Source organism: Nelumbo nucifera, chromosome 2 (assembly GCF_055504915.1).
Source record: "Nelumbo nucifera cultivar China Antique chromosome 2, China Antique-T2T, whole genome shotgun sequence".
Classification (NCBI taxonomy): Eukaryota; Viridiplantae; Streptophyta; class Magnoliopsida; order Proteales; family Nelumbonaceae; genus Nelumbo; species Nelumbo nucifera.
Window position 1 is genome coordinate 54,477,862 of NC_142650.1, and position 23,117 is coordinate 54,500,978.

Genomic DNA, 23,117 nt, shown 5'->3' on the forward strand with positions numbered 1-23,117 from the left:
GAACCGAACCTGCCTTTGGTCACCGTAGCGTTTTCGTTTTCAGAGCATTTCTCAACAATTATCTCCTTGTCAGTCGTCAAGTCGTCATCGTCAACAAAACAGAGTGAGAAGAGAGAGAGAGAGAGGAGTGGGCAGAGTGGCAGAGCCGCCGAGGAGAGAGAGAGAGAGAGCAGAAAAAAAAAAGGAAATGAAAACAAGAAGAAAAGTAGAGAAAGCGTTAACTGTCATTTAAAGCTTCTGGGATTTTACCATGTGAATTTTTTATCTTCCATTTTCAACCGCTCTCTCCTTTTACTCTCCCCGAGCTATCAAAACAGACAAACTCTCTCTCTCTCTCTCTCTCTCTGTCTCTCGTTCTTTAAAGCCTCTGCTTCTATTTACAGTAGAAATTGCAGAGGAAGGAAAAGGGGAACATTAAAAAGGTAAGGCATTTGCAACCCTGACTTGAACAGTTTTTTTTCAATGGAAGAATCAATAAAAACCACGAGAATTATGACTCTTACGTCTATTATTGGTCCCTCTCTTTTCCTTATATTCATTTATTAATTTCATCTTCAGCAGCAGATCCATGAGAGTAGATATGTCAGTCGTGTTTTCTCTTTTGCTATTAATGGCCTCAAGCTCGGATCTTTTCTGGTCGCCTGGAGTTGGACTCTCTGCTGCTCTCATTCCAACCTTCTAGGGTTTGTCGGGGGGTTTTCTGTTTCCCTCTTCTTGGAGTTAGGGTTTCTTGTTTGGCAAAAGGAGTTGGAATTGTATTTTTGGCTTCTTCGATGTTACGTGAGCGATATTCCGGATTGCGGAAGTTGCAGGATTTAGTTCGGCACTTGTACTATAAAAATTTTCTTCAATTCAGATTTGTGAGCTTGGGTTTTGAGGTTTTACGTAGGTATCTTCGATTTCTTGGTTCTTGTCAGCAATTGCTATCGTAAATGGGCAACTGATCTTGTTGAGGTGTAACAATTGTTATAGAATTCTTTTTTAACTGTCTTATTCCAATAGGGGGTTTTAAAATGTCCACAAGTGTCGCTTGGATGTTTGAATGCGTTCATCCTTGTAATTTTTTGTTGGTTTTACCTATTTATTATCGATACTTTCGATGTTCATCGCACTCAATACACATAAGATCTCTATTTGTACATGATTAAGTATGTGAGCTCAATTTTCTTCCTCTTGGGTACTAAGAACTGTCATTTCGTAAGAGAAGAATACTGGGATAAATGCACTGGCGACCTTGATACTTCTGTCTAATACTGACCTCTCCATGCACAACCTTGATGAAACTTTAATTGATAACAAGCGATGCCATGGAATTCATGGCATCCTTTTGTTTTTGCTCAATTCTGAATTCTAATTTTTATGAAGATGTGGATTTTTTTTTTGGTATTGGACAGACCTAGTAGGCATAAATTCAAAAGATATTTTCTGCTTTATGGTTCTTACTTTTTTTTTCTTTTTTAAATTTATTACCCCTAGTACGTCTTTGACTGTTTTTAAGATTCCATGCTGTTCTTATTGAGTTGGGATCCTATATTTGCAAGATGTATAGTTGAGATAAGGCTTAGATGATGATGATGATGATGATCATGCCTTCCCTATTTTATGCATTTCCCATCATTTTTAATAATAATTGGTATGGTTTATTGACCGACAATCTGGTGTTACAGGTTATCCTAGGTGGGAAGCAATTGTTGCTACAACTATGAATAGGAGACTCTTTCACGGTTAATGGGGAAATAAATTGATACTTAGACTTGTTTGTCCTTGCTACACTTCTCACTGGAAACTGGTTTACTAAGAGATCTTAAGATTTATGTTATGGTTAGGAATCTTGCATCTTTCTGGATGATCCTCCTAGTTATGTAAAAATCAAGAGACAAAAAAGATGGCCATTAGAATGTTTCACTAACATGTAAATGTATTTAAAGGAGAGGCAGTGGGGTTTGAGTTCTGCTAGTACACCACAGAGGTCCATAGGACTTGCTTTATTACTGTCAATTTGAAATGTATGCATCTGTAATGGCTTCTTGCTGAAGATAAGATATTTCATTCTTTCCTTTACATCCACATGGTCAACCACAGAACTCTCAAATATCATGTTGGGTAACTTGTAAGGGGATGCTGTACGAATTGTTTTTACATAAGAGCACATAATTCAGTCAGCTTGGTTATTGTTTGAAGCTTAATAAAATATCCATACTTGTATATTGTTGCACCGATCACGCCTAGAACCAAATTGGAGATATGGAATCTGTGACTACCTGTATTTACCAGAAGAAGGGTATTGCTTCTCGGCTATTTCCAGCTGTTGGACCCATGTTTCTGATATCAATGGGATATATTGACCCAGGAAAGTGGGCTTCAGCTATTGAAGGAGGTGCCCATTTTGGTTCTGATCTCATATTACTGATGTTTGTTTTCAATTCTTCTGCAATTCTGTGTCAGTACCTTGCAGTTCATATTGGTTTGGTTACTGGAAAGAATCTTGCACAGGTATCATTTATTTTCTGCAGCTTTAGGTTATCCAGATAACTTCAGTGTACTTAAGAAGATGTTTTTTTTTTTTTTCTGAATTTTTTATTGTCATTTTATGTCTTAACCAAGGTTCATCACTTAGCCCTTATCTATTTGCACTGGTCATAGATGAATTGACTAAACATATTCAGGAAGAAGTTCCATGGTGCATGTTGTTTGTAGAAGATATTGTTTTAATTGATGAAACTAATAAAGGATTAAACACAAAATTAAGTTATGGACAAATGCCTTAGAAACAAGAGGTTTTAAAATAAGTAGGACCAAAACAGGGTATATGACATGTACATTTAGTAATACTAGGAGTGTAAATCAGGATACACTTGGGATTGGAGACTAATGGATAACTCAACGTGACCATTTCTAGTACCTTGGTTCAATAATTCATGACAAGGGAGAGATTGAAGAGGATGTCACCCAAAGAATTAGAGTAGGTTGAGCAAAACAGAGGGTGCATCTGGACTTTTCTGTGATAGGTGAATACCACTTAAATTAAAAGGAAAATTCTATAAAATAGTTGTAAGGCCAACTATGTTGTACGGAGCAGAGTGTTGGACTGTTGGGTAGTCAAGAAATAACATGTCTAGAAAATGAATGTGATAGAAATGCGAATCCTAAGATGGATGAGTGGAAAAACTAGAACGCATGATAATTTTATGTCTTAACTCAACAGGCTTGGTGATGTTTTAACTGCGGGCATTATTTGGCAACATACAATTATACTTACCTTCTCCAAAAAGATCCAGAAACAATAGCATTTTCAATATGTTAACTTTAATATTTTCAAAGTTAATACTAACATAATAAGTGTTTAATAGAGAAATTTCATATCAAATTAGCAAATGAAGAAAACTGTAATTTTATATAATAAAAATTTAAGATGCAGAGTAAGTAAAAGAGAAAAAGAACATGGATGGTGCTACTGTTTCATTTTAATGTTAAGAGGAGAGAGTGAATGGAAAAAACAGAAGAAAAAGAAAAAGATACCTCCTTCTTCTTCTCTTTATTTCTTTTTCTCTACCCAAATCCATTGAGTATTTTGAATTTCAATAGTAAAACTTTAAAGCAAAGTATAAATAAATAAAAATTTAAGATGCAGAGTAAGTAAAAGAGAAAAAGAACATGGATGGTGCTACTGTTTCATTTAATGTTAAGAGGAGAGAGTGAATGGAAAAAACAGAAGAAAAAGAAAAAGATACCTCCTTCTCCTTCTCTTTATTTCTTTTTCTCTACCCAAAACCATTGAGTATTTTGAATTTCAATAGTAAAACTTTAAAGCAAAGTATAAATAATATATAGTAGATAATGGAATATATTGGCACACATTTTGGTAAGAAGATGTCATGCAGCTGTAATAATGATATTATAGTAAGGCGCCCATCTTGTGCTTTTTGTCACCTAGGTGGATGCCTGGTTGCCTAGGCAGGCACCTAGTTACTATTATTCAAGGTGTTTAGGTGAGGCACCGAACCAACAGTGCCTAGTTGCCTAGGCAATGCCTTGACAACTATGCTCAGAAGATACCATGAAATCTTTGAAAGTGCAAAGGATATTTCTTCGCGGTCATGGCTATATAAGTCTGGTTATCTTTTTCTTTTGACAGAAACTTTGGTACGTTGGTGATTTTGGTTACCCTTGTATTGAAATTTAACTGTGCTATTATTTTTGGATTCACATGTGCAACCTACGAGTTCCTCATTCTAGCTATTGATGATTGTGGGTGTTTCAGTTCTCTTTTCTCTTTCTATGCCTCTATGGTCACTTGCATTTTTATCTTGTTATTTATCATTCATTGATAACTAATTACTTTTTTTACCTTCTAATGCAAAAGATTTGCAGTGAGGAGTACAATAAGTCCATATGCATATTACTTGGAGTTCAAGCAGAGCTTTCTGTGATTGCTTTGGACCTGACTAAGGTATCTCTTCTGCTTTATCTATTAACCATTTAATTTTTCCATTGCATTACCCTTTTTTATTTCATGTTTCTCTAAGAATGTTTTGAAATGGAAAAACAATACGAAAGTGGTGAAATACGTTATTTACCACTATATATGAATCATCTCTAATGCATGTTTTCCTGGATTATGCTAGATTCTGGGTGTTGCACATGCACTTAATCTCCTTTTTGGGGTGGACCTGTTTATCTGTATCTTTTTGACTGCACTTGATGCTGTTTTATTTCCTCTTTTTACCACCTTCTTGGTAAGCTTTTTAGTTATTTTATCTTCCATTATCACTGCCAATGGATAATCTCTTACTCTGACACCAACCTGTTTTTTTACTTGATCTTCAATTTTCAGGAGAAATTCAAGGCAGAAGTCCCGTTTTCGATCATGGCAGCAGTTATATTTCTTTTTTATATTCTTGGAATACTTATAAATCAACCTGAAATCCCACTTGGCATAAATGGGATGCTTACAAGGTTAAATGGGGAGAGTGCATTTACCCTGATGAGTCTTCTTGGAGCAGCTATTATGCCTCACAATTTCTACCTCCATTCTTCTATTGTGCAGGTATTTCCATTTTTCTTATTGTTTATTATTTTTCTTTTTCTATTCATTCTGCACCTCCTTCCTTTCTAAACATGGTCAGAATTTTGCATTGATATATTTATTAAATTAAGAATCTCACATGCTACATAAAAAATCAATTTTGTGGGGGGGGGGGGCATGGGAGTAGCTAAAGATTCTATCCTTCTTCAGAAAAAAAAAATCTAATTTGATTGGGGCATTTGATTGCATGTCCACTTGACTTTGTTCATATCCTGACTGTAACATGATTTGCTCATCACCAAATTAATGATGAGAGTTCATTTTTGGATTGAATGTGTTTGGGCTTTGGATTTTGCTTCTAATGGTAGTGTTGAATCTTTGGATTTATTCTTCCTCCTTTCTGATGTGAGAGTGAAAATTCGTGTTTGAATATTCAGACCTCCTGGGCACTGCTTTTGCCCATGTTATGGTTTACCAAAGAACAGCTGCATAGATGCAAATATTGAGCTTTATGCTATGTTGTGTGATTGTCTATATATGTTGCATTGACATTTATTGGTTAGTCCGCAGCAATTATAAATTTGTAGTGCTGTATCTTTTCCATATATTTATGTACAGGCAAGCTGAGCAGCTAACTGCATAAGTATTTCTAATTTGGTTTTTGAGCTTTTTTTATTAGTAAAGAAGATATTATTAATTATATGAAAGATGTTTAGTATATGAGGTTGAGATATTTCAACCATCCAATATACAAAGGATTCACACTAGCGTCCAAAAGAGCTGATGTCTATTTACCTCATGTTTTGCTAATGAATCCACCATGCTATTTGCAGTCCTTCTAACCCAAATGCAGGAGGTGTATAACTCTCTTGATAGACTATCTGTCTCCTTGAAGATATACGTGTAAATCCAAGGGGTTTGGCTTAGGCCTTCTGCCCAAGTGATCATCAGTTTTGAGTCCCCCTCTACTTCCAAGTAGGAACAAGATTGCTTTTCTAATCTTAGGCCTTGTAGCAAGGCCACCAATTCAGCTCTCAGAGAGTCTCCCACTCTAATAGGTCCCGAATACATGGCCACCACTAGGGGTGGATTCAAGCCAAAGAGTTGGACAAAGTGGAGAATTAAATCTTAATTTATTTGATTCATATGTATCATTATAAGCCATAAGATTCATGAATTAAATTGTAGTGTTGAGATGGTAATTGTAAGACTTCTGTAGAGAAAAACTTGGACGTAAGCAAATTGGAACCCTTGGGGTTCATGATTTGAGTTGTAAACTGTATTGTAAATTTTAAGGTTTTGATGACTGATGTGGGAGTCCCTTTCCACCACCATCCTTGTAAGACCCATGGGAAAACAGTCTTGTATTTATGAATAAAGGCCAGGGTCAACTCTTACTGAATCACTAGAGACTGCATCAAAAAAAAAAAAGTAGCAAAAAATCTCTTCGTTACTTTTTCTAAATGCAATGCCAATTCATAAGGTTACTCCACAGTGATTTAAAAGGTGCGCTTAGGCACACAACAAGGTGCATTTAAGGTATGCACATCGCCTAGGCCCTATGCACAACACCTTCAAAAGGCACATGCCTAGGCATGCACCTTTTTGAAATTTGCACATTTTGCTCTTTTTCAGGCCTAGTGATTGGGCCAGGATGGTGCCCGTGGACCCCATGAAGCCCAAACAAGTCCATGTTATTGTTAGGGTCTTAAATTCTTAACCCCCTACAAAATAATTTGCTTGCTCACCTAACCTCTGAGAACCCCCTATTTGCTAATGTTGTTCATTCATTCATTCATTCATTCATCTTAGTAGAAGATATTTTTAAAAGACAATTAGAATTATAAAAGCATTTATTTGTTGGCTTAAATATGTTTTATATGTTAAGTTTGATTTTATTTTTAAAATTTCATTTTGAATATGTTTTACATGTTATGTTTATGTGTTTTAATTTGAGATAATAGGTTTCTTTAAAACATTTATTTTAAAACTTAAGTTTATATTTTTGATTAATATAATATTTAATATTTTAACTTTTTTTGGCATTTTTTTGTAATTTTGCACCTTGCTTTGAAAAGGCACGTGCCTTATCCTTCCCCTGCACCTCAGGTGCAAAATGCCCCTTGTGCTTTTTTGTGCTTTGCGTTTTTAAAACACTGACTTCACTTTCCTATGGCTAGTGATCATAGAAAAAGTGGTGAATAGGGAAGTGTAAGTCAGCAGAATTCTGGGACTGAGGGGAGGAGTCCCTTGGGGGGCTGGGTGCTTGCTTTGGGTCTCTTATGGGTGTCGGTTTGGTGTTTTGATGGTTTGGGTTTTATTTGTTTGTTATTGTTTTATTTCATATCTTTTTTTTTTTTTTTTTTTGCTTTTGTAAGGGGTTCTGATTTAGTTGGGATGGTCCTGTTTGTCTGGGTTTTTTGTCAGCCTCAGTTGGGTTTCCTTTGGGTCGTTTCTTCTCTTGGGGTGATTGCGTATCACCTTCCCTTATATCTTCTTTTTGTTTAATATTTTTTTTTTTGATTTCTTTTGAAGGTCTACACAACGGGGGGGGGGGGGGGTAGCCCATCCCCAAACCCATAACCCCCCAACCCAGGTGCAGGCGGGATTCGACCCCAAGTCTTAGCTACGACCAGCAGGAGACCTTACCAACCAGCTAGTTGGCACCTTGCTTTTTGTTTAATAAAATTTTTCTTTATCTTCAAAAAAAAAAATGAAACAAGTCCATGGGTACATAGAGGCCTTGTACAATGGCTTCTAGTATGCACCTGAAAATCTTATCCCATACCCTTGAGTTCTTCATTTATTTTTTATTGGTAACTGAAATTTATTGATTAATAGAGAATAAATAAATAATGATATCTACAATGATGCCAAGCATTATTCATCAAAAAAAAAAAAATGATGCCAAGCATTAAACAATGAATATGGCAAAACAGGATATGACATTAAACAGAATAGAATGACAAAACAGGATTCATGTAGCCTACCCCATATAGGAGACTAGATCTAGTGGGCACACCCTTGTGAGCACTCAATAGATATTTTCATAGCAGCCTTAAAAAATTTCACTGAATCATTTCAAGGGTAGACTGGGGGTATTTATGGGACAGGTATCAGAAAATTTACTTGGTGCATGCTTGGTGTATTCACCAAGTGTGCCTACCTGACTACCATAACCTTGCTTTACCACTATTTCCCTCATTAAATTGATTTCTATATATTTATATTACATTTTCCCTTCCATATCTCTTATCTTCCTCATCTCGCTGCAGAGTTGCAAAGATACCTTTCCTTTCTTTTTTAACCAACCCATCCCCACTTTAGAATCACCCTCTAGGGCCTCTACTTACATACAAGAGTGTCTGCACATTCTATTAACAGCCGAACAGAGGAGAAGAGAGGTAGGAGAAGAGAAGAGGAAGAGAAGAGAGAGGAGAGGAGAGAGGAGCGAAGAGAAGAGAGAGATTTGGAGTCTGCTACAGTGCCGCCACAGTGCTGGCGGCGCCAGCTTATATTAGTATATATAGGGCAACCATAATCAGAAGGGAAAGGACCTTTATGCCCCTACTTAAGTTACAACATAAAAAACAAAAGAAAAACTGCTTTAATTTGTCCAAACGGACCCTAACTCAGCAGAATACACACGTAATAAATAAAGTTAACATTCCAACACTCCCCCTCAAGTTGGGACATGGATGTCAATCATGCCCAACTTGTCACACAAATTATTATGCCGCACGTGTTGAAGGCCCTTGGTGAAGATATCTGCTAGTTGTTCCTCTGAATTAACATAAGGAGTGCACACTTCTCTGCTCACAAGTTTTTTTCTAATAAAATGCTTGTCCATTTCAATATGTTTTGTTCTATCATGGAGGACTGAGTTAGCAGCAATGGTGATAGCAGCCTTGTTGTCATAGTAGAGTGACATAGGTTTGTTAACTGCAAAACCCAACTCTCCTAGCAAATTTTTTATCTACATCATTTCAACAACTCCATGAGACATGGCTCTATATTCTGCCTTAGCACTGGATCTAGCCATCACACTTTGCTTCTTACTTCTTCAGGTGACTAGGTTTCCTCCCACAAAGGTACAATACCCACTGGTAGATTTTTTGTCATCGATTTCCCCTACCCAATTAGCATCTGCATACACCTCCACTTTAAAATGCTCATGTTTCTGGAAAAGCAAACCAACTCTTGGGAACTTCTTGAGGTATCTAAGGATTCTTTTTGCAACTTCAAAGTGAGTTGTCTTAGGATTATGCATGAACTGACTAAGAACACCCACTACATAGGCAATCTCAGGTCTGGTCATAGACAAATATAAGAGTCTCCCTACAAGTCTCTAGAACTTCCTTACATCTTTCAAACACTCCCCCTGACTGTTTCTTAGCTGATGGTTGGGTTCAATGGGTGAATCAATTGGTTTCACTCCCAACTTGCTTGTATCCTCTAATATATCTAGTATATATTTTCTTTGGAAAATAAAGATGCCCCTTTTTGAGTAGACAACTTCAATTCCAAGAAAATAGCGTAAGGGGCCTAGATCTTTCACCTCAAATTGAGTGGCTAGGAATTTCTTCAGCTTATGTATTTCAGTCTTTTAGTCTCCTGTGATTACTATGTCATCAACATAGACAATTAAAGCTGTAATTTTTCCTTCACCTTTTTTCACAAATAAAGTATGATCTGATTGGCATTGTTTGAATCCCATCTGTTGCACTGCTAAATGAAACCTACTAAACTTGGCCCGAGGTGATTGCTTCAACCCATATAAAGATTTTTTTTTTTTAACTTGCACACCTTCTGCTCCACTACCTTTGGCACAAAAACTTGGAGGTTGAGTCATGTAAACCTCTTCCTTTGGGTCACCATTCAAGAATGCATTCTTGATATCCAACTGATGAGGTTCCCAATCAAGGTTAGCTGCCAGTGAGAAGAGGATTCTGATTGAATTCATCTTGGCTACTGGAGCAAAGATCTCTGCATAGTCTACTCCATACACTTGTGTAAACCCTTTGGCCAACAATCTAGCTTTGTATCTTTCTACTGAACCATCAACTCTATGCTTTACTGCGAATACCCACTTGCAACCCACTGGTTCCTTCCCTTTAGGAAGATCCACTAACTCCTAGGTGCCATTTTTGTGTAAGGCATTAATTTCTTCCTTCATTGCATTTGTCCATTCAGGTTTGGATAAAGCTTCTGCCACATTTTTAGGAACAGAGACACTGTCAATAGAGGAAAGGAATGCACGGTATGAAGGTGAAATATGATCATAGGACACAAAGTGAGAGATAGGATGATTAGTAGTACAAGACCTAACACCATTTCTCTTAGCAATAGGAACATCAAGATCATTAACAACAGGAGGATCAATGTTAAGAGATTCAGGTATATCAATGGGAACAAGTGTACTTGGTTGATGAGGAGGATCTACCTCCGGAGAGTCCAATGATATTGGTTGCATAGTTTTAGGTTCCACGGCTCTTGAACTCTGTTGGTTCTTATGGCGGCGAAGAAAGACCCGAAATGGAGAAGGGTCGGGAAGAGGAGGTAGTTGAACCTGAGTGTGTTTCCCTTCAACCCTACTCTCTCCCTAAGGAGAAACCGAGAAGAAGGGTTGACTCTCAAAGAATGATACATCCATGGAGACATAGTACTTGCGTGAAGCAGGATCATAGCAGCGGTAACCCTTTTGATATAATGGATAACCAAGAAAAACACAAGGAGTGGCACGGGGATCGAGTTTACTGCGAGTAGGAGACAAGTCATGAACGAAGCAACGACACCCAAAGACATGCATTGGAATAGGGGACAACAGAGTTGTAGGAAACAAGAGTTGATGTGGGGCCTTATACTCTAGTAACCGAGATGGCATACGATTGATGGTATATGCAGCACACATAACAACATCCATCCAAAAACGTTTCGAAACATTCATATGAAGTAATAAACCATGAGCTACCTCAAGTAAATGACGATTTTTCCTTTTAGCAACACCGTTTTGTTAAGGTGTCCTGGCACAAGAGCTTTGATGAAGAGATCCACACGAAGCAAAGAACTCCGTGAGATCACTATGGAAGTACTCTTTTGCATTGTCCGATTGGAAAATGTGAATTTCAGTTTGAAATTGAGTGAAAACCATTTGTTGAAAGTTTTTCACAATCTTTGGCACTTCATCTCTAGATCGCATAGGATACACCCAAGTATATCTAGAGTAGTCATCGATCAAAATAGGGAAATATTTATATCCAGTCTCAGTAGGTAGAGAAATAGGGCTCCAAACATAAGAATAGACAATATGAAAAGGAAATTCAGATATTTTATTTCTTAAAGGAAAGGAATTTCTACAATGTTTGCTCAATTGGCATGTATGACACTGCAATTTACTAACTAATAAAGACTTAAACAACTCAAGAAACATAAGTTTTAAAGACTCAAACGAAAGGTGACCAAGACGATTATGCCACAAGTAGGCATGACTCTCACCAGAAGAACTTAAAGACTCTGTAGCCACAAGACCAACTTTATTCTCCAACACGTAGAGGCCATCCACCATGCTTCTTCTACCAATTGTCTTCCCTGAGGTCAAATCCTGAAATACACACGAAAAAGGAAAGAAGGTCACTGAACAATTCAAGGAATGAGTAATACTACTAATGGAAAGTAAATTGATAGGTAATTTAGAAACATGCAACACATTAGAGAGGGTAAGACCAAGAGGAAGGGAGATGGTTCCTTGACCGGCTATGGTGGAATAAGACCCATCAGCCAGTCTCACCTTATTTCTCCAAGGGGAATCAGATGAGGTTATATGCCTAAAATAAATTTGACTTATCAGTCATGTGGTTTGAGGCTCTAGAGTCAACTATCCAAGGGGAACCAGATGTATGAGATGACACATGGAAGGCAGTGGCAGTGTTACCTGATGTAGACGCAAAGGAGGTAGAAGGAGTAGGGCCAGAATCCATTTGGCAAAGTGTCCTACCATATAATTCCAAGTGGTCACGAAAAGAGTTGATGATCTCTTCCTTGGAGTCAGAACCAAAGTGTCGCTCTTGGGGTACCATGGGACTAGTCTCTTGAGATGCCACATTTGCTGAGTTATATTTCTTCTGACTCTGCTGGGTTGGCTTTTTACTCGGATCAGACTTCTTACTCAATTCCTGAGCCATTTCGGCTTGCCATGAAGATCCCAACATGTGTCTCTAGCGTGCCTGGACTTTTGACAGTGAGTGCACCAAAGTTTGTCTTTGTCATCCACTCTCTTTTGTGAATCTCCCTTTTTAAAAGAACCTCCAACATTTGAACTTGTACCCCCTCAGACAGCTAGTGCAATCGGTTCCCCTTCTATACAATTCATTACACTTCTTCTGCTCTCTTCAGATTGAACTAGGGCATAAACTTCTTGGACTGAAGGTAGGTTCTTACTTCCTAAGATTTGTACCCTCATGGATTCATATGTAGGATTCAGCCTCAAAAGAAAGGCAAATACCCGTTGCAGGGAAACAAGCGATTTGTAGGCCTTTGCGTCCTCATCGCACTTCCAATTCACATTTTGATAATGATCCAGTTCCTTCCAAATGGATGTCAAGTCTGAATAGTACACTGAGAGACTCCTCTCCCCTAACTTGCAAGTGGAGGATTCTGCTTGTAATTGATATATCTTTGCATAGTGTCTCTGTTCTAAATAGGTAGATTTTGCTTGTTCCCATATTTCACAAGCTGTTTCAACCCACATAAAGGTATTCCTTACTTATGGCAGCATAGAAACCAAGAGCCATGACATCACCATGCTATTTTCTTGGTCCCATTTGTCATGTTCAACACTATCAATCTTTGGTTCCTTGATTTTACCATTAATATACCCAATTTTTCCTCTAGCAGTAATATAAAGTTTAATTTCCCTAGACCATTCAAGATAGTTCAGTCCATCAAAGGGGGTTACAGCCATGAGGAAACTCATATCCATCCCCCCACTCATTCCATTTTGACCTCCTGAAATTCCTGAAGTTGCAGAATTCTTAGAGGACATGATTCAAACACCTTTCAGACCTTACACACACCTTATGATCCCTCCTATCACCAAACAAATAGTCCTAGAAACACCAAGGATGAAGCCCACATGCACACACTGCAATCTGGACACAATCTGACCACAAACCAGCTTAGATTGTCCAAAAAAGGCAAGATTTTAGGGTGATCTCAGAGCTGATCTGACCTAGCAGTCACACTCCACCAACTTCCAGACACCCCAAACACATCAACTGCTAGGAGGGGTCATAAACCAGTATGGTTACACCACAAGGGTTAAAAGGTCAGGTCATCCACAACCTACAGATCTGCATTCTCAGACATGGGATCACACGATCCATAAAAAAAAGAGGTTCGAACCTCAGCTTCTCAGAAAACATTCAGCAGTCTGGAGTCATATAGTTTCTTCTTGGTACACGACCAAGGAAAAGGAAAAAAACACTAAAAAAAATCTGTACCAGTCATAGGTCTGCACTTTGTTGATCTCAGTTGAAGAAGACAGCAGGTTGAAGCTTGTTCGATCTGCTCACAGGCCTAGCGGAACAGCTCTGATACCATATTAACAGCCAAACAGAGGAGAAGAGAGGTAGGAGAAGAGAAGAGAAGAGGAAGAGAAGAGAAGAGAGGAGAGAGGAGAGAAGAGAAGAGAAGAGAGGAGAGAGGAGAGAAGAGAAGAGAGAGATTTGGAGTCTGCTACAGTGCTGGCGGCGCCAGCTTATATTAATATATATAGGGCGACCATAATCAGAAGGGAAGGGACCCTTATGCCCCCTACTTAAGTTACAGCATAAAAAACAAAAGAAAAAACTGCTTTAATCTGTCCAACGGACCCTAACTCAGCAGAATACAAACATAATAAATAAAGTTAACATTCCAACACTCTCTATGCAGTTGCACATCTTATTTTAACATGGGCATGTTTGTTAACGAAAAAAACACATATATCCATTTCTACCATAAATTAATATTGTTTGTCAACCTAAAATTTTTTAGGGTCTAACTTGACCACCTTTATGTAGCAGCAGCAGGAGCAGTATGCAGCAAAGACCACCATATGTATCAATTTATTTTAGTTTGTAATTGCATATGGGCATGCTTATAAACAAAAAGTGCATATATCTTTTTTCGAAAGAAGGTAAAGTATGATTGTATTAATATACGGTCGTGTGTACAAAGAGAAGCTGTACAAAATGAAGGACCTCAAAAAAAGGCCATCCTCAAAAAAGTTTTGTTTGTACAAAATTGCATATATCTTTGTCTACCATAAAATAATAGTTTTGTTTGTCAACCTAAACTTTTGTTATGGTCTAACTTGACTACCTTTATGCAGCTGCAGCAGCAACACAGACCACCATATGTATCTAAGGTTGCCTTATGTCATGACCATTTTTTTGCCATATTATGTATATTCAGTGGCATTTTCTTGGTGAATTCTGTATTAATGAACTCAGCAGCAACCGTCTTCCACAGTGCTGGCCTCGTTGTGCTTACTTTACAGGATGCACTTTTACTTATGGACCAGGTATTTTTCTTAGTTCTGCAAGAAACCAGTTTCTGATTTTCTGTTGCCATTTAAGGGTTTTGTTGAATTATACACCTACAATGTATTTTCTTTACAAGTTTTTAGGAGTTATTGTGGTGCATACTTGTTTCTTTTATCATTTTACAGGTATTTAGGAGTCCTATGGCAACTTTTGCCTTTTTTCTGGTCCTTCTCATTTCTAGTCAGATTACAACATTAACTTGGAATATTGGTGGGCAAGTAGTACTGAATAATTTATTTGCGGTGGACCTACCTGCTTGGATTCATCGTGCAACAATCAGAATGATTGCCATTGTTCCAGCTCTTTACTGTGCATGGAATTCTGGAGCTGAAGGAGTATACCGGCTGCTTGTTTTTGCTCAAGTTGTGGTGGCTATGCTACTTCCACCTTCTGTAATCCCACTTTTTCGGGTGGCCTCATCAAGTTCAATAATGGGTGCCTTCAGAATCTCTCAGCTTCTGGAATTCTTAGCTTTGACTGCCTTTATTGGAATACTTGGTTTAGAATTTGTCTTTTTTGTGGAGGTCTTATTCGGGGAAAGTGACTGGGTGGGTAGTTTGCGATGGAACATGGGAAGTAGTGTGGCACTCCCATATGTTGTTGTTCTCATCATTGCCTCTACATCACTCTGTATGATGCTTTGGTTGGCAACCACTCCACTGAAATCTGCAAGCATCAATCAAGATGCACAGACATGGAACTGGGATATACAAAACACTCGACCCAAGTTATCTATGGAGGGAGAAGAGTTTGGTTTAGTTAGGACTAGTTATCATGGGGAGGGGACTGCAGCAGAAGAACCAGCATGTGAGAAGTCTTTGGAGAGTTGTTCTGATGGTCTAGCTGCTGAGTTTGATGTTGACTTGCCTGAAACAATTATGGATTCTGACCAAGAAGCTCCTGCTACTTTGAGTGAGGAGAAACATACTACTGCTACCACTGAAGCTCCTAGCTCCCCAAAACGCCAATCAGAAGAATCAGTGTCCACAACTGAGTCGGTTCCAGTTGCAAATTTAGGTAATGAGGTTTCTGATAATGGATCTCTTGATTCTGATTCTGTACAGAAGATTGAACTTGTTGATCCAGTTGGAAAGACTGAGGGGGTGAAAGGAGACCTGCAAACTGACAAGGATGATGACGAGGGGGAAACATGGGCACCAGAAGAATCATCTAGATCTGTTTTTGCAGGTGCACTCACTTCAACCTCTGAGGGTTCAGGATCTTTTAGGAGTCTTAGTGGGAAAACTGATGAAGGTACCAGTGGTGGTGGAAGTCTTTCAAGATTATCTGGGCTGGGTCGTGCTGCCAGACGTCAATTAGCTGCTATTCTTGATGAGTTCTGGGGTCAGTTGTATGATTTTCATGGGCAGATAACTCAAGAAGCAAAGTCCAAGAAATTAGATGTTTTGTTGGGAGTGGATCCCAAACCTTCTGTTTCACAAAAAATAGACCCTACTGGGAATCAATCTTCTGGATTCTTTCCTTTGGTAGCAGAAAGAGGATCTGATTTTCTGATAAACTCTAGTATATATGATTCCCCAAAGAAACAGCGGATGCCAAGCAATGTAGGATTGTCTTATGGGCTTCAAACAGGTTCTTCTGCATCGTGGTCTACTCACATGCAGTTGTTGGATGCATATGCACAAAGTTCCAGCTGCAGTGTTGCTGATGCCAGTGAGAGGAGGTACTCTAGTTTGCGACTGCCACAGTCTTCTGATGGCTGGGATTATCAGCCTACAACAGTGCATGGTTATCAGATGGCATCCTATCTTGCTAAGATGGCTTTAGACAGAAATGCCGATGCTTTGAGCACTTCATTGGACCCACTGACCCCTAAAACCTCATCTTTTGTCCCTACCAACTACAGAGACTCAACCACTTATGCTCTGGGTCAAAAACTACAAAATGAGATTACCTCCTTAAATTCATCCACCATGCATAACCCAGTGGCATCTAGAAATAGCACATTACAAGCTGAAAGACCTTACTATGATTCCTGTTCTTATGGGCCTGTCGAAAATCCTGGGTCAACAAAGAAGTACCACAGCTTACCTGACATTTCTGGCCTTGCAGTTCCTCTTCGGGATTCATATTTGTCTGATAGGAGTGCTCAGTGGGGCACTCCTATTGGAAACACAGCATATGAACAATCCCTATATTCAAATACTGGATCCAGGGCAGAAGTTCCTTTGCCGTTTGATGAACTCTCTCCTAGTAAGTTGTACAGAGAAGCCCTCTCTGTACAGTTGACTCCAAATTCAGACACCTCACTCTGGTCTAGACAGCCTTCTGAACAATTATTTGGAGTTGCAGGTCGAACTCGGTGTGTGGGAGATGGAACCGGAACCCGACAGAATTTGGTTATGCGAGAAACGCCTTCTCAAGTAGACTTGGAGGCTAAGCTGCTTCAGTCGTTCAGATGTTGTGTTGCGAAGCTCTTGAAGTTGGAGGGATCTGATTGGTTATTTAGGCAGAATAACGGGGTTGATGAGGATCTGGTTGGCCGTGTTGCCACTAGGGAGAGCTTCTTTTATGAAGCTGAAAGTAGAGAGGTTAATCAAATAGTTTACATGGGTGAGTCTCAGTATCTATCTACTGACAAGAAGATCAGTCCAGGGCTCAAGAATGAGGATGCCAGTCTTTCCCGGTTTCTTGTTTCCTCAGTTCCACATTGTGGGGAGGGTTGTGTTTGGCGAGTGGATCTGATAGTGAGCTTTGGAGTGTGGTGCATTCATCGAATACTGGAGTTGTCATTGATGGAAAGCCGGCCAGAGCTTTGGGGAAAATATACTTACGTTCTTAATCGCCTTCAGGTATGTCTAGTTATTAATGACTTGCTGTGTAAAAAAGAAAATACTCAATGACCATATATTTAACTCTAGAAAGGATCCTTATTTGACATTTTAAGATGATCAACCCTATCCCTAAGACATTTATAAATTTAAGAGAACTCAAAGATAGCAAAATCTAAATTATTAAAAATTGTCACTGGTGGAAGAAGATGAAATTACCAAGCTGCCAACTGATGGCAAAATGGACCGTCTTTCGAAGACATGTTCCAACAACCCTGCAATAGGTTAGGGCCAACTGTTCTAATAAGATCTGCCACAAAAAAAAAAGTGATTGTATTGTTCAGGCCAAGTTGAATTTGGCATAGGAGATCTTATTGAGTGGTGGCTCCCCTAATGCACTTTTGTTGGAGATTGCATTTATTTATTTTCTGCTGATAATGATTACAATTGGAACATTGGAAGTTTCTTATTGTCACTTTTCCCCAACAGGGAGTTCTCGATATGGCATTTTCCAAGCCTAGGACTCCCTTGCCTCCCTGTTTCTGTCTCCAAGTACTGGCGGCACATGCAAGAAGGTCAAGCCCACCACTTTGTAATGCCCCGTCTGGAAAACCAGGAAGGGGGAAATGCACCAGTGCATCCATGCTTCTTGATTTAATCAGGGATGTTGAGACAGCAGTTTCCTGCCGTAAGGGTCGAACGGGCACTGCAGCAGGCGATGTGGCTTTCCCCAAAGGTAAGGAGAATCTGGCTTCAGTCCTCAAGCGCTACAAGCGTAGGCTTTCCAACAAACCCGTTGGGGCAGTGGAAGGTGGTTCTGCTTCACGTAAAGTTCCTATACTTGCATCATATGCCTCGTAGTGTTCCAATGTTTTTTGAGCAAACTTGCATCAGGGAGATTGGGCTGTTTGCTTTTGAAAATTGGTTTCATGAGGCTCCTGCCAGACAGTGCATCACCGTTGCTTGGTTGTGTCGATGTATGTACAAGTCTTCGCTGCAAATTTCATTTCCATGTATACTATGTATACGTATACCAAAAGTTACTGGAACTGTGATTGCAGCGAAAAAATGGGTAGAAAAAAGGTGAAAAGCGTATTATGTAGCTGTTGTTTCCGCTGTGACTGTAGTTTTTGTCACCATTTTTTTTCTTTTATTTACCAGATGGTGATATGTCAATCACAGTTACATGGAAAGTGAAAAAAAAAAGAAAAAAAAAAAGATCTTGTTGGGGTTAGTTCGTTTGGTCATAACTTCAATCGACCGAAAGCAGTTTGTTCGTCGCATTGCTTCTGGAAAACGAGTACTTCCAATCAAGCTTCTGATACTACTGATGCTTTAATCTGCTGCAAATTTGCATAATCTTTGTTTGTGAAGTGAGTTGGACGTTCATTTGTCATAACTCATAATAGCTGAGCTTTATAAACGGATTTTAATGATTTTCTTTCGTAGTACGCAGTTATATACTGTTACTTTGTTAGTATTATTAAATACTCTCTAGTTGTTGCAAGAGTCGGATGATGCTCTCTCGTATATAGAAGTTGGATGTGTAAGTAAAAGAGGTTTCATAGGTATATAAAAGTTGGAACGTCCACCGAAGTTGGGTGAGATTTTTTCTTTTCTTGATAATTTATGGGGATGGATTTTGTTTTGCCAGTATTTCATATGGTATAATGGTAGTGATTATGGGCCAGGTAAGCGTGCAAATCGGAACCGAAGGCCCCAACCCTATCCCTAATCCAATCTGACTTTTTGGGTTGGGTCTTTGTAAATTGTAAGTTTACTATGTTGTTCCTGCATTTAAGTTTGCCATGAATCAAAATTGGAACCCAGATTTCCTGCACTCGTTTTAGTGTGGGATGTTATGCACTTCTAATTAGATTCAATCACGTCACACTTCACGTCTCCTCATCTCACAGGAGAAACTCAACCCAAAGAAGACACCATTAACAACTGATTTGCAGAACAGATCGTTCTTCGGTCAAGTGGTGGAAATCAGTTTGTAGGAAATAGGGTTTGTTATTCATTGTTTTGTTTTAGGAAATTGTTTTGCAAATAGATCCAAGTGTTAGAAATCATTTTGCAAGGGTGTGAGTTTTGCAAAGACAGCTTATGCTTTCTTTCCACGAAAGTTCTTTTAAAAGTTTTAGTCACCTCAAACAGAGAGAAACTAACTCATTGCTCTCTCGCATTTTAGCCCTAATAACAAGAACAAACTAAAGGAAAATTCCTAAATTGATGCAGCAACTCAGTAATATGCAAAGAGAACTTTTCTGTAGCTTGATGTTGCAGAATACTCTTGCAGGAAAAAGAAGAAGAAACACAGATGAAATCAAATGGTTTCTCGTAAATGGCTTTTGCCTTTGGCTGAAATCTGAAGAAGAAAGAGAAGTCTGCAAATCTCTTGTAAATGACACCAAAATAAGAAGAAAACAAAACAAAACAGTGAAGAATCTTAAAAAACAAATTTTGCCCCTTGACCGACTGTTCATCTAGGGTTTGGAAAGAAACCCCATGGCTTGAGTTTCCTGTTTTGTTTTGTGTAGTCCATAGTCAAAATCCCCTTTTTTCACTTTTTCTTTTTTTTCTTTTTTTAAGTTTTAAAAAATAAATTTTGGAGGCACAACACCCCAAATTTATCGTTTTACTTAATCCACACATGTGAGATGGGGAGGCATGTGACGTGCGACATTATTGAATTTGATTGGAAGTGCACCACATCCCACACCAAAGCCAGTGTAGAAAATCCGGGTGTGCGATGATGAAATTTATTATCCCTGCATTTAAGACTTGGGGGCTTATCTCCTCAACCAAATGTGGTTGGGACCTTTGGGTTGGAGGACAATTTTTTTTTTTACTTATTTTTTTACCACCATTTAACAGCAACCCGGTTAGTTTGGTCATTAAAAATAATTAATGCTGTAGCTACTGGACAACCCAAAATGGGGGTTTTAGATTTAGACAACAAAAATTTTCTAACAAGGGAATCTTTTGGAGGTTTTGAAAAGTCGGTAGAAATGGGTAAAAGCAGTGTTGTAAGACTCAGCCTGGTCCAAATTAGACCTGTTCATGGGCCGGGCCGGGCCGGGTTGGGCTCGGGCCAGGCTTTTACTCTTTATTAACATAAACTTTTCAGGCCCGAGCCCGAGCCCAGCCCGACCAATGGACCTAAAACTTGGGCCCGAGCCCAGCCCTCATAAAAAGCCCGAAGCCCGACTTGGGAGTCTGAGCGCCGGTGCCCTCTGAGGATTGAGAGAATGGTGCTGTTGAGTTCGCCGATTCCCGGGAGTCTGAGAGTGAGAATAGAAACCCAGAAAGTGAGAAAATAGAAGATGAAAACAATGCCGGTTAGAGAGAGAGAGAGAGAAAGAGAGCTCACCGCGAGAGAGACGATCTAGATCTGGTGGTGCTAGTCACCGGTGCCTGAGTTCGCAAAATGAAAATGGTGCGCCTGGGTTCTGGTGGCACTGGTTGGAGAGAGAACTGATAATGAGAAGAAAGAAGATGAAAACGGTGCCAGCTAGAGAGAGAGAGAGAGAGAGAGAGAGATCACCGCCGCCAAAGAGAGAGATGACTAGTTCTAGTGGAGTCGGCCGTCGGTGACTGAGTTCACAAGTGTAGTTGGGTTCACCGGTTCTAAGAGTTGAGAGGGAGAAATGAGAGCCGCCACTTCTGAGAGTGAGAGTGAGAAAGGAGAATGAAAAGAAAAATTTTAAATATTTAGGGTTAGGGTTAGGTAGTTTAGGAAAAGTCAGGCCGGGCCGGGCTCGGGCCCAGCTCGGGCCGGGCTTTTTTAACAAATCCCGAGCCTGGCCCGTAAAATAGTCGGGTTCGGGCTTTTAGGCCCGAGGTCAAGCCCGCGGGCTAAAACACATGCCCAAGTCCGTCCGGGGGCCGGGCTGGGCCGGCCCGTCGGGCCACCCGACCCATGAACAGGTCTAGTCCAAATGGTCGGACTCTGAAAACCCACGCCTCACTATAGGCTACAGCTGTACATTGAGAACAGGAGATGTTCCCAATGTATAACTGTAGCGTCATATGGGCAGGAGATCCGAAGCTCCGTTTGGTTCACTAGAATAGGGTTCGGAAAATGGGCCATTCCGATTCCAACTGTTTGGTTGGGCGGAATTAAAATTCCATTCTCCTTCCTGTTGGAATGATATTCTTTCATTTGAGGGAATGACCATTCTCTGCCCCTCCTATTCCTACAGATTTCATTTCTTATTATCATTTTGACCCAAATAAATTATAAGAATAGACAATTTCGATTTTGACTACAAACCAAACGGACCCTAAATTCATTTTTGGGTCTCATTAAAATGACGGTTTTTGTGGGTTTTCTTTTTTACAGGCTAAATCAGCAAACTGCCTGATTAGTCGGCAAAACCAAGGCCCATGGTTATAGTCTTAGTCGATTAACAACCTAATAAATAATGGTGTTTGAAAATTAACGTCATTCGTTAATCTGATATGATATAAGAAACGACGTGGGCCAATAAAATGTTAGGACGCAAGCGAGTTTCCTCGATGGAGTGTTGGTTGAGCTTGAACATGACACGTCGCTCGTCCTCATCTAATATGTTCGCTTTCGCTCTCTCTCTCACACCAGATCACCCGTTTGCTCGCTCGCTCGACAACTGTTTCAGGTCTTTCCGAATTCCGATCAAGTTCTGAAGGTCAATCTCAGTTGGGGACGGAAGAGGTACGTGGTATTCCTCTTTTCTTGAATTAGTGGTGGGTGGATGGTTTATGATTTTTCTGTGACGACGGAGAAACTTTTCTTTCAATTTTCTGTGACTGCGTGGAGTGGATCTCTGTTCTATCCTGGTTGATCTTGAAATTAAACAACTTCTTCTTCAACGTATGATTGGGTAGTTTCTGGGTTCATGGGGTTATTCAGTCAGAAGTTCCAATACTCGCTCAATTAATCGTTGAAGCTACTTTCTTTGTTGCTTACTGTGAGAAAATCAGTTTTTTGATCATTCATTCGGTGTCGATTAATTCAGGGGAAGGCGTTCAAATTAATCAAGTGGGGATCAAGGGAAATTGAAAGATGGGATTCGTGGTGGTAATATCGTTACCAGTGATTCTATTCATCTTGATACTAGCCATTGCTTGTTACCTTCTTGGAAGGGCCCGGGGTCAGACTCTGGCAAGGCCTGCTCCACCACAGTATTATGGGCCTCCACCTGTTCTTCCGGTGCCACCGCAGGCCCATGACCATGAAAAACCACAAGCTTAGAGGTTTATAGTGTATACTGTGCTGTATTACACGAGTTTACCGTGATGGTTGTATTATAAGCATTTGTACTTTTGTAGGGATTGTTTGGGTATTTCAGTATTTCTTTACTCGTAGCTTGCTTCTGGACTTTAAGGCTCCATTCCTTTGTATGTATTTGAGTAAGGGAGCTTGTGTTTTCCAATAAAAGTTGTCCCGACAAACAAATAGGACTTAAAGGTTAGGAATACAATAGGGCAAAGTGAGATCTGCTGACCTTACCAGGATGCGGGTTTGATCCTGTGTCTTTGTTTGTGGAGGAACATTGAGTGACCATCTCAGCTATTTGCCACGTTAACATGGCAAAATCATCAATAGACTGTCAATATTATGGGCCAATTCTGCATACCCCAAGAATAGCCCACCCTATTGGGAGTTGAGATCTGCTTCTCGTTAAACCAGGTTACTCAAATACGAGTCAACATACCAATGTTTCAAAA

General features: G+C 39.5%; 1 protein-coding gene across 5 annotated transcripts; it reads left to right on the forward strand.

Moving 5' to 3' along the window:
- Positions 1-103: 103 nt before the first annotated feature.
- LOC104601274 (ethylene-insensitive protein 2.1-like) lies at positions 104-22,754 on the forward strand. 5 transcript variants are annotated; one of them, XM_010264561.3, is made up of 10 exons: positions 104-422; positions 559-889; positions 1,668-2,493; positions 4,364-4,450; positions 4,626-4,736; positions 4,835-5,047; positions 14,397-14,588; positions 14,736-17,423; positions 17,892-22,101; positions 22,406-22,754. In XM_010264561.3, the coding sequence occupies exons 3-9, from the start codon at positions 2,245-2,247 to the stop codon at positions 18,261-18,263; spliced, it is 3,912 nt and encodes a 1,303-aa protein (XP_010262863.1). In that variant the 5' UTR covers positions 104-422; positions 559-889; positions 1,668-2,244; the 3' UTR covers positions 18,264-22,101; positions 22,406-22,754. The 5 variants fall into 5 exon arrangements, with proteins under 5 accessions (XP_010262863.1, XP_010262864.1, XP_010262865.1 ...); XM_010264562.3 differs by having other exon boundaries at positions 559-885; XM_010264563.3 differs by having other exon boundaries at positions 562-889.
- The last annotated feature ends 363 nt before the right edge of the window (positions 22,755-23,117 follow it).

Coding starts and splice junctions, on each gene's coding strand:
- LOC104601274 (XM_010264561.3), top strand. CDS start 2,245: ATGGAATCTGTGACTACCTGTATTTACCAGAAGAAGGGTATTGCTTCT. Junction 2,494..4,363: donor CTGGAAAGAATCTTGCACAG/GTATCATTTATT, acceptor CTAATGCAAAAG/ATTTGCAGTGAGGAGTACAA. Junction 5,048..14,396: donor TCCATTCTTCTATTGTGCAG/GTATTTCCATTT, acceptor ACCTTTATGCAG/CTGCAGCAGCAACACAGACC.